The sequence below is a fragment of the Neovison vison genome, chromosome 12 (genome assembly GCF_020171115.1).
Source record: "Neovison vison isolate M4711 chromosome 12, ASM_NN_V1, whole genome shotgun sequence".
NCBI lineage: Eukaryota > Metazoa > Chordata > Mammalia > Carnivora > Mustelidae > Neogale > Neogale vison.
Genome location: NC_058102.1, coordinates 147,649,330 through 147,664,481, shown reverse-complemented (window position 1 = coordinate 147,664,481; position 15,152 = coordinate 147,649,330). Strand labels below are relative to the sequence as shown.

At 52.3% G+C, this 15,152-nt stretch overlaps 1 protein-coding gene across 2 annotated transcripts in view; it reads right to left on the bottom strand.

Annotated features, from left to right (window-relative positions):
• The window catches only part of DIP2C (disco interacting protein 2 homolog C), a 347,920-nt gene that overhangs the window by 126,610 nt on the left and 206,158 nt on the right, over window positions 1-15,152 (bottom strand). For both annotated transcript variants that reach the window (XM_044229196.1, XM_044229198.1), the window contains 2 exons: window positions 14,268-14,393; window positions 4,156-4,365 (listed from right to left, as the gene is read on the bottom strand). In XM_044229196.1, coding sequence (XP_044085131.1) covers window positions 4,156-4,365; window positions 14,268-14,393 — 336 coding nt within the window. The remainder of the gene's footprint in view (window positions 1-4,155; window positions 4,366-14,267; window positions 14,394-15,152) is intronic.

Sequence of the window (15,152 nt, the reverse complement as noted above, 5' to 3'; positions counted from 1 at the left end):
GAACCGCACGGAAGGCAAGGGCGTGAGGGCGCAAGGCGCTGAAACTGCCCTGACGGGAGACGGGGGCCTAGGAGTAGTCACGGACACGGACGAGGCTTGCAACACCTGCAGCCGCTGAACCCCAGAACGTGATACACGTGGATCGTGGGAACAAGCTCCTGCAGAGCCCGGGTCGCAAGCCTGCCTCGGGGAGGATGGCCTCTCCGGCAAGCTGCTCTCGGGCACGGGGGACCCGTGTGCCGTGTCGGGAGGCGGTCCGCAGAGGGGCTGCGAGGGATTTCACGGTGGGAAACGCAGATCTGCTTGTCGGTGGGGTGCGCGGAGTCAGCGAGAACGTGGAGAGACAGGAGCCACTGGGGGAGGCAGGCACCTGGTGCGGGCCAGGAGAGGCGGCCGTGAGCGGTCGGGGCCTCTGAGCCGGCCTCCCGGGTCATCAAAGGAAAGGACGAGCCTCAGAGCAGCGAGCTCCGCTCTCCAGGGAAGGAAACGGAAGACGCAGCAAGAGCCAGGGCGACGTGAGCTGTGCAGCGTCCGCGGCTGGAGAACGCTCCCTGAGCAGACGGGCCGATGGGCAGTGACAGTCGCTCCCCGGCCCCCAGCATTTCTGCAGATGCCAGCTTTCTGCCCAAATTACGTGATGACATGGGGCATGCCTGCGTGAGGACCTAAGGGTCCCCCGTCGGGGTGGCTCCCCCTCCCGAGAATTCCGAAATCCACGGCGGAGTGTCCATGCTGGCCGGTGTGGCAGGCTCTGCGTCCGCCTGTCCCCGCCTGTCGACCAGGAGCCTGGCGTGGCGCCCCCAGAGTGGGGGGTGGCCCGCAGCACAGCACGGGGCGGCCTGACACCTGCTTTTGTTAGTAAAGCTTTCCTGCCACACGGACATGCCTGCCCGCTTGCCATGCCCTGTCCCAGTGAGCAGAGCGGGACAGCTCGGCCGACCCCGGGGGCTCACGCGGCCCGCGTCATTTAGCCCCCGGCCGTCTGCAGGGAAGGCGCGCCCCACGTGCGGCCGCCGGGGAGCTCTCGGGGTGAGGCCGCATGGGCGACCCGGCTCCGCGTGCACGACTCACCGGCGTCCCTGTCCTCGCTGAGCGGCTCAGGCTTTACGGCCGTAACTGCTCGGGAAGTACCGACACAGACCGCAAGAGAATTCAGTACTTTGGGTGATTACACATAAATAAAAAGGTAACTGATCGCCGCGGCGGCCATTCAAGGCTCAGAATAAAGGCCTCGGGAGAGAAGCTTCTAGACGGGAGTGCGCAGCTGCAGGCTCTGGGCTCGTCGGGCGCCACGTGTGGGCAGCGTGGCGGCCTCTGACCTGCTCCTCAGAAGCGCGGAGGAGTCCGGAGCAGAACGGGTCACCGACAGCACACGGCGCTCGCACCACCGAATCCTGAACGCCCCGGAGACAGCAGCTACCCCCATGCACATCTGCGAAGGACAACGCGCCCCACACGGGCCCGCAGCCCCCACATGACGGCGCCTTGGACGCGTCGGCCGGCAGGGCTCACGCACAGTGACCAGAGGGCTCCTGCGAGGTCCACACGCCGCATGAACCAGTCGGAAGCCAACCCCACGGACCACGCCTGTGCTCCGCTCTGCTCTGCCTCCGTGGAGAACAGCCCGAGTCACTTCTGCCCACTTCTTCCGCTTCCACGTTCCCGACCCACAAGCGTGCCTCCTGGGTTCGGAAGCATTCCGCCCGTTCTCCTCGGCTTCTGGTGTCGACACGGGACTGGGGATGTCTTACTCCTCTGTCTCCTCGTTGCGAGCCCGTTAGCACGCAAGGTTCTGAATAAATACGTCCTAGGAACGATCTGGAACCTTCTGGCTCTCACTGGAACGAGGGCCTGCAGCGAAGCGTTCGCACCCCTGCCTGACGTGCGGGAGCCCATGGTGCACCGGGCTGCGTGTCCGAACAGGAGGATCGTGGAGGCCCCGCATCACACGCCATGCGAGGATCGACGGCAAGCGGGGCCGGGGAAGGAGAACTTCTGGAAGGGGACTTTGTACTAAGCACGGAGCTGGCCCGACCAGGTGGTGCATGTGAGGGGCCCATGCATGTCGTCACCGTGAAAACCCACAGCAGCCTGGGGTTTGCAGAGTCTCTGGCCCCTGGGCCCTGTGACTGCGGGATCCCTCCCCGGGTCAGGCAGAAGCAGCGCTCACCACTCTGGGCAAGTGCCTCGTGCGCAGGGATGAGAGACACGGGTGGCAGCTCCGCTCCAAATCCCTTCACACGCACACACACGTGCGGACACCTTCGTGCCCTACACGCCGTATGGTTTCGACCGTACGGGGTCCTCTGCTGCTTTCTTCTTCTTCTTCTTCTTCTTCTTCTTCTGCTTTGCCACAGAATTCTCATTCCTCATTCAGGATTTTATTGTATCTTGCCACTGCTTTCTTTCAAGACTTGTCGTACGTATGGAGAACGTCCAGGTATTCTAGGAACTTATCTTTGTGCCCGATTGGGAACGACCGTGACGTCACACGCCGTAGACTCTGTTCAGGCTGCCTTGAGACGCGAGGTCCGTGAGTCACGCCACCTCTTACAGTCGGGATGGATTTAATCCTCCATGCTATAATTTCCTCCAGCGTTTCACACGAAGCGTCACAGAGGGAGACCCGAAGGCAGTGATTAATCTGAAATTATATGTTTCTCCTGGTAAGATTCTGACACTTCCTTACGAGTGAGCAGAGTCGGCCGCACAGGCTCCCGAGGCTGGTGTGGGCGGCAGAGGTGGGGGGCCTCAGCCCAACTACCCCCACGGGCGCCACCGCGGGCTCGGACACACACGCGACACAGCCTACGTCCCGGCCACGCAGCTCTGCCGTCCGTAACGGACGCTGGTTTCCCACAGAGGCTCTCGGCGCTGCTGCCACCCACGGGCGTGGGACTCTGCTCTGCACACACCGCCTGGCGAGGGACTGGCACTGTCCGAACACGAAGAATCTCCCCGTTTCCTCCTTTTTTCTCACCGCAGCTCTGAGAGGTACAAAGACATCACTGTTCCTTTTTTCCCACTAAAAGACCAGAGCAGGAGGAAGCAGCTTCTGAGGGAGCCGGCAGCGCCCGTGTGGGGACGGAGGCCACACCAGCTTCCGCAGAACAGAGTGCACCTCTGATTCTCTCACCAGCAAGTTAAAAGCTGGTGCATTTAACTTCAACTTCTTTTGAGTGAGGGCTCTTGGGGCGAAGTCCTAAAAAGTGGTGTGAGTTTCTGCGCGCTCTCTCCAGCGGCTAAAAATCTGGAAACACACACCCGTGAGTCTGAGATCTCCATCCGGCACTCGCCCTCGAACTTTCCCTGCTGTCAGTTTGCGATTTCTGCAGACACGAAGTCTGACGTGGCGAGGGCCACGCTGTCAGCCACGGCACGGCGAGGGGAGTGGCTTGCGGGCGAGGGCACCGGGTCCACGGGCAGTTTGAATGGGAGCACCCCGGACCCCAGCACCACACCCGAAGCAAGTCCGTCGGCGTGTGAGGGATCTTGACTGGGAAGTTCAAAGGTCTTAACCCCTCGCTGAAACGGCGAGCCGGGATCAGGACGCCACACCTGCCCCACTTCCTGGCAAAAGGAGCGTCAGGGCCCGCGGGGACTGAAACACACGCCCTCATTTGCCCACGATTCCGACAGCTGTGCGGCTCACCCAGGGCTCTCTTCCAGGCCGGGAAGCCTTCCTTGATCTCCTCTGCACACGACTTTCAAACATCTCGGGCAGTGCCTCCGAACCGTGCGCTGGTCCTGCCAGACAGGACCGTCCTCCGCACAGAACCCGCACAGGACGGCCCCTGGACCCGCCCCGAGCCTCAAACACCCCGGGCAGAGAGCTGTCTGCAGCAGAAGTGACAAGAGCCCGCACGTCCCCAGACGGCACCCAAAGGAACAGCAGACTCACTTGAAAATGGCTACGACTCCAGGCAGACGCGTGTGTTAGTGTGAGGGGGACACGCAGACACACAGCTCCGGTGCCCTAACGAACGAGCACACGTTCCCTCGGCAGCAGACAGCCCCGGAGACACGGGGGATGGCGAGAAACAGCAAAAGCGAGGGTTGCACAACAGTGGCCAAGTGGCCCAGGAGTCGAGAGGCCCCTACGGACTCGCACCGCCGGGCGCGGCCGCGGCTCGGCAAGGACGGGGAGACACTCACCTATGTGCGTCTGGGCCATGACGTCGGCCAGCCGGTGGGCGGCGCCGCTGCCCCCACTCTGGGTGGAGGAGGACGAGGTGGTGGAGGTGGTGGAGCCGTGGATGGCCTGGCTGATCCAGTGCTCCATGTTGATGCTGCCCTGGCTGGAGGTGGGCGTCCCCTGCGAGTCCCCCTGCACCGAGCCCTCGTCTTCCGAGCCGGACGACGTATCTGTGGGAGAGACGAGCTCTGTGCATCACGGCGAAGACACACCCCAGAGCCCACGTGGCCACGGACCGCCCCGCGCGCCGACCGTCCGACACCGTCCCCGAGAACCCTCTCGAGAAGCCCCAGCGCGGGTCAGGTCGCGCGGATCTGTGGAATCACGGACTCCCCGTCCAGAGCGCTCCGAATGAAGAGGCCACAGATTTCGCTGGTCTGTGCTGGCGTCACCATCGCAAACAGACGCACCCCCGATCTGCTTCACTCAACCGTCTGGGGAGAAACCAAACGCTCCCGGGCCGGCGAGGAGGCCGGGGCAGCCTTCTCTGAGAGCTGAGAACGCCCGTGTGTTCCACAGCCTGTCGGTGGCCCCTTGTCGTGACCTGAGGCAGGTCTCTGAGCTATAACCTATTTTCAAATTCAGCGTGAATGCGGACGACCACGTGCTTCCTCGAAGAGGAAGAGGTCAGTGGAGACGACGTGTGCAAGTCAGAAGGACTCCCCCTCCCTCCCCAACCCACGTGCGCGAGACCTTGCTTCCTGCTCCGCTGAGGATGATCCATCATCACGTTACGTATTACGAGCAAGCGAAATGTATTTAACGTTCATTTCTAGTAAAATTTTTTCACTTTCTACTGATTCTTATCCTCTGTGAAAAGTGTGCATCTTGGACTGAGATAAAACATGTCACTTTGTCCGTTAAAATTAGTGGAACTATTTTCATTTAACAGGACTTCCCCCAGCAGAGAAGTTTTCAAGAATTAAATGCTGCTGCCCTTCCTATCTGCACACCCGCACAAGAGTGAACTCCGGATCCTTCCGTGGGGACGTAGGTGCGAAGCCGGGAGGGATGAAAGACCACGGGAGAAACGACAATTTGTCTCACATCACGACACAGGATTCTCTCTTCCCCGACACAACAGTATTTGTGAAGGACACGTACACGCACACTTTGTTCACGTTGGCACACGACCTGTGCTATCTGGGCCACTTCTGAAAGTCCGTTAGGAATTTGTTAGAAAAACAGCAGTCGTAGTGAGGGCCGGACAAGCCCCCTCCGTCCTGCCTTGTAAAATAGCAGGATTGTAATTTACGGAAAAATGAATTCGACACTTTTGTTTGTATTCAGACCCAAGACTTCTTTTAGTTGTTTTGATTGTGCTAAAATACAAGCTAAGATTTACCATCTTAACCATTTGCAGGAAGGTGGGTCGTATCGAACAGTCTCCTGATCCGTGCCGGACCCACCACCTACTGCAAAAGTCCTCTTCATCCTGCCACTCCGAAACTCTGTCCCCACCAAACAACCACCCCCCACGCTCCCCTCCCTGCAGGCCCTGCTCACCACCATCTTACTTTCTCTCTCTAGGACGTGGGCCACACCTCGTGCCCCGTTCGCGTGGAACCGTCCAGTGTGTGTGTGTGTGTGTGTGTGGCCCTTGCTCTCAGCACGATGCCTGACGTCCTCAGGACTCACCCGCCGCGGTCCAGGGCAGAATCCCCTTCCTTCCTAAGGGTGAGTGACAGTCTGTCCCCTTCCGTCCGGCCTCCCCCGGGGTGGGCGCGGTGGCTCCCCTGCCCTCCATCACGGCGCTCCTCCGAATACGGGCGTGCACTGACCTGTTCGAGGCCCTGCTGTCAATCCTTTTGGCTACAGACCCAGAAGTGGAGCGGCTGGGTCATGTAGTAATTGTATTTTTAATTCTGTGAGAAACTGCCATCCTGTTTACCAGACGTAGCTCCTTTTTACGTTCCCACCAACGGGGCACAAAGTTTCAAATCTCTCCATGTCCCCACCAACACATGCAATTTTCTGGGGTTTTTTGACAGTAGGCGTGGCTGTGAGGTAGACTCTCACTGTGGCTTTGACTACAGCGTCTCCCTGACGATCAGTGACACGGGGCACTGTTTCTGGGGTCACTGGCCGTCTGTCTCTTGCTGGGAAAGATGTTCAAGTCCTCAGACTTGGGGTTTTGAGAAACGCGTTTACCCACGTGGACATCCACATTTCCCACCAAGAGCTCTCACGCCTCTTACCTGCCAGTCTTGCATTCTCACCCCACACGTTTTTACAAGAAAAACACAGAAAAATATCCTTGCGACACAGACACAGAAATCCTCAAGAAGCGTTCGCAAACCGAATCAAGCAGCATGTAAAATGGACAGGGCACACCAGGGCCAAGCGCTGACGCTCCAGAGGGAGTTAATGTCATAAACCATATTAATAAAGGGGGAAACCCCAAGTGAACCCTGAAAGCCACAGAAAAAGTGCTTCACAAAATCTAACACTAACTCGTAATAAAACCTCTCAAGAATGCAGGCATAGAAAGGAACTTCTTCGGGGCGCCTGGGTGGCTCAGTGGGTTAAGCCTCTGCCTTCGGCTCAGGTCATGATCTCAGGGTCCTGGGATCGAGTCCCGCATCGGGCTCTCTGTTCAGCGGGGAGCCTGCTTCCTCCTCTCTCTCTCTGCCTGTGTCTCTGCCTGCTTGTGACCTCTATTAAATAGATAAATAAAATCTTAAAAAAAAAAGAAGGAACTTCCTCAATCTAGTAGGGCATCCGTGAAAACCCATAGCTAACTCTGTATTTAACATTCAGACTGAAGGTCTTTCCCCTAGGATCAAGATTTAGGTTAGGATAACTCCTCCTACCACTTTTATTCAACATTATCTGCAAAGCTCCAGCCAGTGAAATACAGCAAAAAGACAAACTTAAAGGCATCCCAATTGGAATGGAAACATTAGATCTGTCTTTAGTCACAGATAAAAGGATCCTCTATGTAGGAAATCCCAAGGAACACACTAAAGAATTCTTGAATTAAATGTTTAGCAAGTTCAGAGGATATAAGATAAATATCTTTATACAGATAACAATTAAGGGAAGGCAAAAATAGTTTGCAAATTGTGTATCTGGCAAAGGACTTGTAGTCACATTATATAAAGGACGCCTACTTAGTGAGAAGACAGACATATTCATTTTAAAAATGGGAAAACGTGTGGGCACTTAACCAATGAATATATAAAGTAGCAGATAGGCCCATTCAAAAATGCAAATTAAAACCATGATGAGGTGACATCTCATATCCACTGGAACAGCTACAATGAAAAACACAGACAATACTACGATGTAGAGAAGCTGGATTCCTCACCTCTCGCGAGTGCGAAAGGAAAACGGTGGCAGCCGTTTGGAAACAATTTGGCAGTTTCCTGAAAGTTAAGCATCAACTAACCACAAGATTCATTAATTCAACTCCTAGGAATCTGCCCCAGAGGAAGGACATATGTGTGCACAGACAGGTACACACAGGTGTGCACAGACACAGGTACACACAGGTGTGCGCAGACACAGGTACACATATGTGTGCAGACACAGGTACACACAGGTGTGCGCAGACACAGGTACACACAGGTGTGCGCAGACACAGGTACACACAGGCGGACGGCAGTCTTACTCATAATGGCTCCAAACTGGAAACCACCTCCAGATCTGTCAGCCAGGAGTGGGTAACCCAAAGGTGGCGCACCGGACAGGACACGACTCGGCGGCAAGAAGGGAGGAACTGACGGGACAGCGGGGAGGAGCTCGGACATATTTCGCTGAAGCAGCAAGATGCAGAGGAACGTATTTCATAATTTTAATTATAAAGGGTCCAGACTACCTATGGAGGCATATAAATAGACCAGTGACTCCTTATGGCTCAATGCGAGAATGGGATTTCGTTGGAAATGGGCACAAGGAAACTTTTGGGGAGATGGAAACGTCCTAAAACTAGACTGTGGCAATGGCTGCATAATCCACACAATTATTAAAAACCCTTGAGTTAGCCACTTCTAACGGGTTAGTTTTGTGGAATGTGAAGTGTTCCTCAAGAACGGGATTACCAATGAATGTGTGTTCTACAGCAGTTGAGCAAAATATTCTATGAATATCAGCTACATCAGGTCGGATGATGGTATTCTGACAACTCATTATTTAAGGAAGGTATTTTTTAAATCTCCAATTATTATTCTTGATTTTTCTATTTTCCCCTCATTATGCCAGTTTCTCCCTTATAAATTATAATGGCTCTTTTGGGTATATATTCATTATTGTGTCTTTCTGATGAATTGTTCACTTCCTATTGTACAAGGTCCCTCTTTATATCTCGTGCTACCTTTGCACTGCTGACTATTTGTCTGATATTAAAGAAATACTTGTTTGCTTTATACTTCATGTTTGCACTGCATATTTTTTCAAGCTTATATTCTTAATTATACTACATTTCTTTACTTAAGCATGTCCTGGTTGGCTCAGTTGGTAGAGCATGCAACTCTTCACCTTGGGGTTGTGGTTCGAGCCCCACACTGGAGGAAGAGTTTACTTAAAAAAATATATGGCTGTGTCTCCTACAGATGACATATGGATGTATCTTCTTTTCTTTTTTTTTTTAATCCAGTCTGACGATTTCAGTCTTTTAATTCAGTGTTTGGTCCATTTATAATTATTGTAATGACTGATGTAAGTGGACTTAAAGCTAACATTTTGCTATTTGTGTTCCATTCATTTCTCCTATTTTTTTCATCTGATGATTTTCCTGTCTTCTTTTTTTATTATGTTCCATTAGCCAAGATATAATACATCATTAGTTTTTGACGCACTGTTCGGTGATTCATTAGTTCCTTCTTCAATTAACTGTATTTTTTATGTTTCATTTTATGTCTTCTATTAAGTTCTTACTTATACTTCTTATTTTTTTTTAAAGATTATATTTATTTATTTGACAGAGAGAAATCACAAGTAGATGGAGAGGCAGGCAGAAAGAGAGAGAGAGGGAAGCAGGCTCCCTGCTGAGCAGAGAGCCCGATGCGGGACTCGATCCCAGGACCCTGAGATCATGACCTGAGCCGAAGGCAGCGGCTTAACCCACTGAGCCACCCAGGCGCCCCTATACTTCTTATTTTTTAGTGACTGATGTATGGCTAATAGTATGCATCATTAACAGACCCATATGGGTCAATATTCTAAATATTTGCTCTTCAGATATGACACTATAAACTTTCTCTGTGAACCTCTATTCATAACACATCTGATGTTACTCATTTTCTACTGTTCACTTTATGCTTCCTGCTTCACAAAAGTAATAACCATGCAACACTGTAATTCCATGTACCCATCTGTCTTATGTACAGGTGTTTTAAAGCAAATTACAATAGGAAAACATAGTATTCCACATTTACCCAACTACTTACTGTTTCCAGTGCTCTTTTTTAATTTTTATAGATCACATTTTTTGTCTAGTATCATTTCCTATCAGCCTAAATGACATCCATTAACCTGTTTGCCGTGCGTCTCTGCTGACCCCATATTTTCTCAGTTTTCATGTATCTCATTAGTCTTCATTTCATCGTTGTTGATTAAGGGTATTTTCTCTGGATGGGAGTTGACAGTTTTGTTTTGTTTTTTCCCTTTAGAACTTTAAATATGTACTTCTGTTGCCTTCTGGTTTCTATGGTGTCTTCACAGCGGTCATTCATTGTACATACGATGTTCTCTTGTACATAATGTTTTCCTCTGATGACTTTCAAGATTTCCTCTTAATCTTTCGATTTCAGCACTCTGCACTCTATTATGAACTTAGGTATGACTCTTTTTATACTTATCCTGCTTTGGATTCACTGACCCTCTGGGTCTATAAGGTGGCATTTTATACCAACCGGAGAAGTTCTTAACTCTTAAATCTTCCAATAGCTTTTCTGTCCTGTCCTCACTGTCTTTTCGTTCTTGGATTCCAGTTAAAAGTAGGTTAATCTTGTACCACAGGTACTGAGGTTCTTCTGTCAACTTGTTTAATTGTCTCCCTGTTCTTCGGTTTGTTAATTTCTCTTCATCTCTCTCCAATTGTACAGACTCCTTCATTTTCCTTCTCCAATCTGATGTTATACCAATCCAGTGAAATATCCTTTCTCTGCTCAGTTCACATATTAACACAATATTTTCCTTTAGTTCTTAACCTATTTTTATTTGACTGAATATTTATAATCACAGATTTAAAAACCCCATCTTCTGTTATTTCAAACACCTACAAAATATGAGTCTTATAGTTTTAAACCTTACAGTAACCACACTGGAAAGTCCATGAATAGATACAATTAATAGCTCAAAATATTCAACAAAATAGTATTATTTCAATAAATAATAAACGCAAAAATTAATTAAATACCTTCCAGTGATTTTTTTTTAAGTATTAACTCTTCAAAATCTGGTGTAAATTTCACATTTACAGCAAACACAATTGAGGCCAGCTACACCTCTTAGTGGTAACCAAGAACACGATGGAGTCCATCTTATGTTCGTTTCATTCTGACTGCTTTTTCTGTGGCCACAGATTACATTTCCTGTATCTCTTCACATCTGGTGACTGTTTACAGACTAGCACACATCGTGGCTGCCACGTTGAGACTCTGGATTCTATAACCTTCCTCTAAAGCCTCGTGATTATTATTTCAGCAAGCAGGTCAATTACCATTGATCATCTTGACACTGAGCAGACTTGGAGTTATTCTTTGCCAGTGTGGATCTGCGGGAAGCTCTAGTCCCTTCCCCTGCTTGAACCCAGATATCTGCCTCTTCAAGGCCGCAGAATGGACAGTCTCACTCAGATCTCGATCCCTGGGCCATGGTCTGAACATTTTCTCCAGGCAAAACAGCGGGAACAGCGGGCTCCGCTCCCAAACTGTCCTGCTCTCAGGATGGCCTTTCACTGCGGGAAGCCCACGGCATGCAACCGCTGCCTCACTCTTCTGGGCAGCTTTACCATTGCTTACGGCGGCTGGGCAGTCTAGTGTCAGGGATTTCTCTAGGGGGAGAAGCAGAAGCGCCAGCAAATTCTTGTTATATTTTTGTGTAAAAAACAAAAGAAAGCTTCTCCTATAAAAGACTGGCAGTGTAACGATCCTAATTAGATCTTTTCTAGAGACCATGATACTGGTCAGTGACCAGTCCTTCCACACAGAAAACGTCATCTTCAGGAACACGCTCTGAAGAGCCGCGGGCACAGGATGGGCTCTCACCAGCGTTTACCCGCCAACGAGGAAGACACGAGAGCCACGAAGCAGAGCCCTAAGGTTCTGCTCCCGTACGGCCGTGAACATGCAGACGACTGCCACGCACAAAACAGGCTGCCAATAAAGACTGTTGCGCGGATGGTGCTGGCGTTTGTACAAAACCATCCCACGCGGTGTTGTCACTCGGACTGTCCCGGGACGATTCACGGAAGGTATTACGTGGTGTACAAGAAAGGGCTACTCAAAAAATTAAATGCAAAAATTTCATCAAAATTAACATTTCCAATAATGTTCTTTTATATTTTGCAAAGATATGTGTACGATGTTTGATTTTCTAAAGTTCTGTCTTTCATCGTGCATGACGTGATAACACTTCTGGGGACGGACTCAACATGTGAAAAAGCACGTATGAACCATCCCATTGCTCCTTGCATTTTAAACTCATCATTTTTCATATAAAAGTAGCTCAGAACAATGTCCATCTCCGTGAATGCTGTCTAGTTCTAAACACTTGGTTTAAGTGGGTTTGTTACCCTTGGAGATTCATTCTGTTTGTTACAAAAACATAAACAACATCAAACTCTTCCCCACATTAATCGAGTAGAGAGTCCACAAATAAACCCGTTGATACGGTCCGTGAATCGTGACAAACGAGGCAAGACGAGGCAATGGAGAAGACTGGAGCTGGGATCTCGGGACAGCCACATGCAGAAGAACGACCCCGACCACTTTCTTACACACACACGAAAACACACTCAGAACGGATTACAGATCCAAGTGGGACACTGAAAACCGTAACAGCCAGCAGACTCCTGGACACGCGCCTTAGCAATGTTTTTTGCGTCTCTCTCCTCACATGGGAGAAACAAGAGCACAAATGAGTAATGACGACTCAAACTGAAAAGCTCTGCACAGCGGGAGAGACCATCAACAAAGCAAAAAGGGAACCTACTGAACGGAAGAAGGTATTTACAAATCTCATATCTGATAAGGGATTAATTCCAAAATATACAAAGAATTCCTATAACTCAAGACCAAAAAAGGAAAAGAAAAAAAAAATCCAAACGATCTGAGTAAAAAGCAGGCAGAGGACCTCAACAGACCTTTTCCAGAGAAGACATCCAGACAGCCAGCAGACACGAGGGGAGAGGCGCAACGTCACTCGCCCTCAGGCAAACACATCAAAACCATGCATCACCCCACGTCTGTCAGAAGGACTGGTACCAAAAAGACAACAACAAGGGTTGGGAAGGAGGAGGGGACAGGGGAACCTTCTTGCACTGTTGGGGGGAGTGCGAATGGTACATCCCTTCTGGAAAACAGTAGGAAGGTTCCTCAGAAAGTTAAAAGCAGAACTACCCTTTGACCCAGCAATTCTGCTTCTCGGTATTTATCAGAAGAAAATGAAAACACGAACTCAAAAAGATGTAAGCTCCCCCGTGTCTTCCGTAGCGTTATTTACCATAAGCAAGACACGGAAACCGCCCAAGCGTCCAGGGCGGACGACCGGACGAAGACGAGGGCGCAGACTCACAACGGCAAGTTCCTCAGCCACGTGCTGCGACCTGGCGGGACCCTGAGGGCATTGTGCAGAGTGAAATGTCACAGAAGGACAAATAGCGTATGATTTCACTCACGCATGGAATCTAGAAAAAGCAAAACAAATGAACAAACGAAAACCAGAAAGGGGCTCCAATCTGGAGACCAGACTGGTGGAGGGGAAGTGGGCGGGAGGCACAGAACAGGTGACAGGGACTGAGTGGCACAAACTTCCGGGTATAAAACCGGTCGAGTCCGGTGACGCAAAGCGCAGCGTGGGATCCCAGCGGACGGTGTGTGCCGACGTCGAACGCCGACACGGTGACCGCACGCATCACCGGGAGCAGAAGCGCTGAGTCGGTGTGTGGTGCGTCGTGGGGTTGAGGGGCTTCTGCCAGTCTCAGTGCCTGCGGACACTCGGGACTAAACGTCCAAACGCTCCAAGAAGTGTCGCACACGCTCTGCTGTTCTTACTGTGCAAGTGACTTAGGTCTGCAGAAAGGCAGAGTGGCAACAGCACCACGAATAACACTGGGACCCAACTCACAGACAAAACCCCAAATTAATTAGGCTCGATCCTTCACGTTTTCTAAAGGTTCCAGATACTATAGCTTCGTGCTTCGGTTTCGAGGGTCATCAAAGGAAGACGGCCATGATTTGGGTAAAGCGAAGCGGAGAACCTGGGTAATTATCAACCGCTTAGACTGGGGTCATCAGCAGGCCTGCGGACCCAACTGGCCCTCTGCCGGTCCCTGTGAATAAAGTTTTATCGGCACGCAGCCACAGCCACGCACGGACACGCTGCCTGTGGCCGCTGTCACACGACCACAGCAGACGTGAGCAGCTGTGACAGACGTGGCACCGTCCAGAGACCAAGGGACCACCTGACACTGCAGGGACACGGTGAGGACCCCGGCTGAGGTAAATGCACACATTTTCCACTCCCTTTGGTTTCTCACTATAACGTCATGGCACATGTGTACGCGAAGGAACTGGGAATACGCACAGACCGATGGAGGCAGAAGAGCAGCCCAAGCTCAGTTACAGTGCGGAGGCCCGGACTCCCCTCCGGCTGCGGGAGGCATTAAGGAGAGTCTCACCCAGCGTCCACGGGCTGTACCGGCGACGAATCCCCAGGAGGAGATTCAAGTGCGCATGGCACAGACACGGCCACCGCGTCCATCTCCCCTCCACGCTGGGCCCGCCGGCTCACGGCGTCGGAGTCAGAGCGCCCTCCGTGCCACAGCTACAGAGCCGGGGGCCGGCCGAGCGAGGGGAGCACTGCGAGGCCCACGCGTCACGTCGGGAAGCAGACGGGGGCCGCTCACCTGGGGGCGTGTAGGCGTCCATCGAGGTCTGCACCACCAAGGACCTGCGCTTGGAAGGCATGGGCACCGCCATCTTCCTCTCCTTGTGCTTGGCCAGCGCCGCCTGCACGGCTTCCGTGTGGACGTCTGAAAGACAAGACAGCTCGGTCAGCCCGTTGTTCAGGGACATCCTGAAGGCCCCGTCCTTTCTCCCCTTCGGTCTGGTCCTGGAAACAGCCGATCCTCCTGCGGAAACTGTCACAGACACACGGGTGGGGAAGGAAGGAACAGCCCCGAAAGCTGCAGAAACGACAACCAAATTCATTCAGACTCAATTATTGCACTTTCTGACCCTCGCGCCCGTGCAAAGAATCACGTACTGGCCGCAACGTGCCGTCTGACTTCTCCTCCCTTAGCTGGCCCGTGCGAGTCTCCTCAGAGGCCGCCCCCGTCCAACCTCGCGAGCCCGTCCACGTTCGGCCGCGGGCCCGTGCGGCGCCTCACAGGCTGCCGCAACGACTTCCACGGACGACAGCGGGCTCTCGGGCCGGTCGCTGTGTTTGGCCTTTGAGTGTATGAACCACCGGACTCCCCACAGGTCCTGACCGAACGCCGCCCCCGCGAGCGCCCTCGGGGCACGAGGAGGACCGGGCGCACGGGCGCTGCGTGTCTCGCAGCGGACTTCCTGACGGCTAAGGGACACCGAAAAGGCAGTCACCGGGGGCAGCAGGCCCACGGCGTGGGGAGGCCAGGGAGCGCCGTGTCGGTGTGCGATGTGACCAGGACGAGTAAACGGGCCGTCACCGTGCTCCCCGGGCACAGACGAAGTGCGGCTCCGGTGTGGAAGGGGCGTCAGCGGCAGAGACACCGGCCTGGGCACAGACACAGCAGGACCAGGGCTTCGGA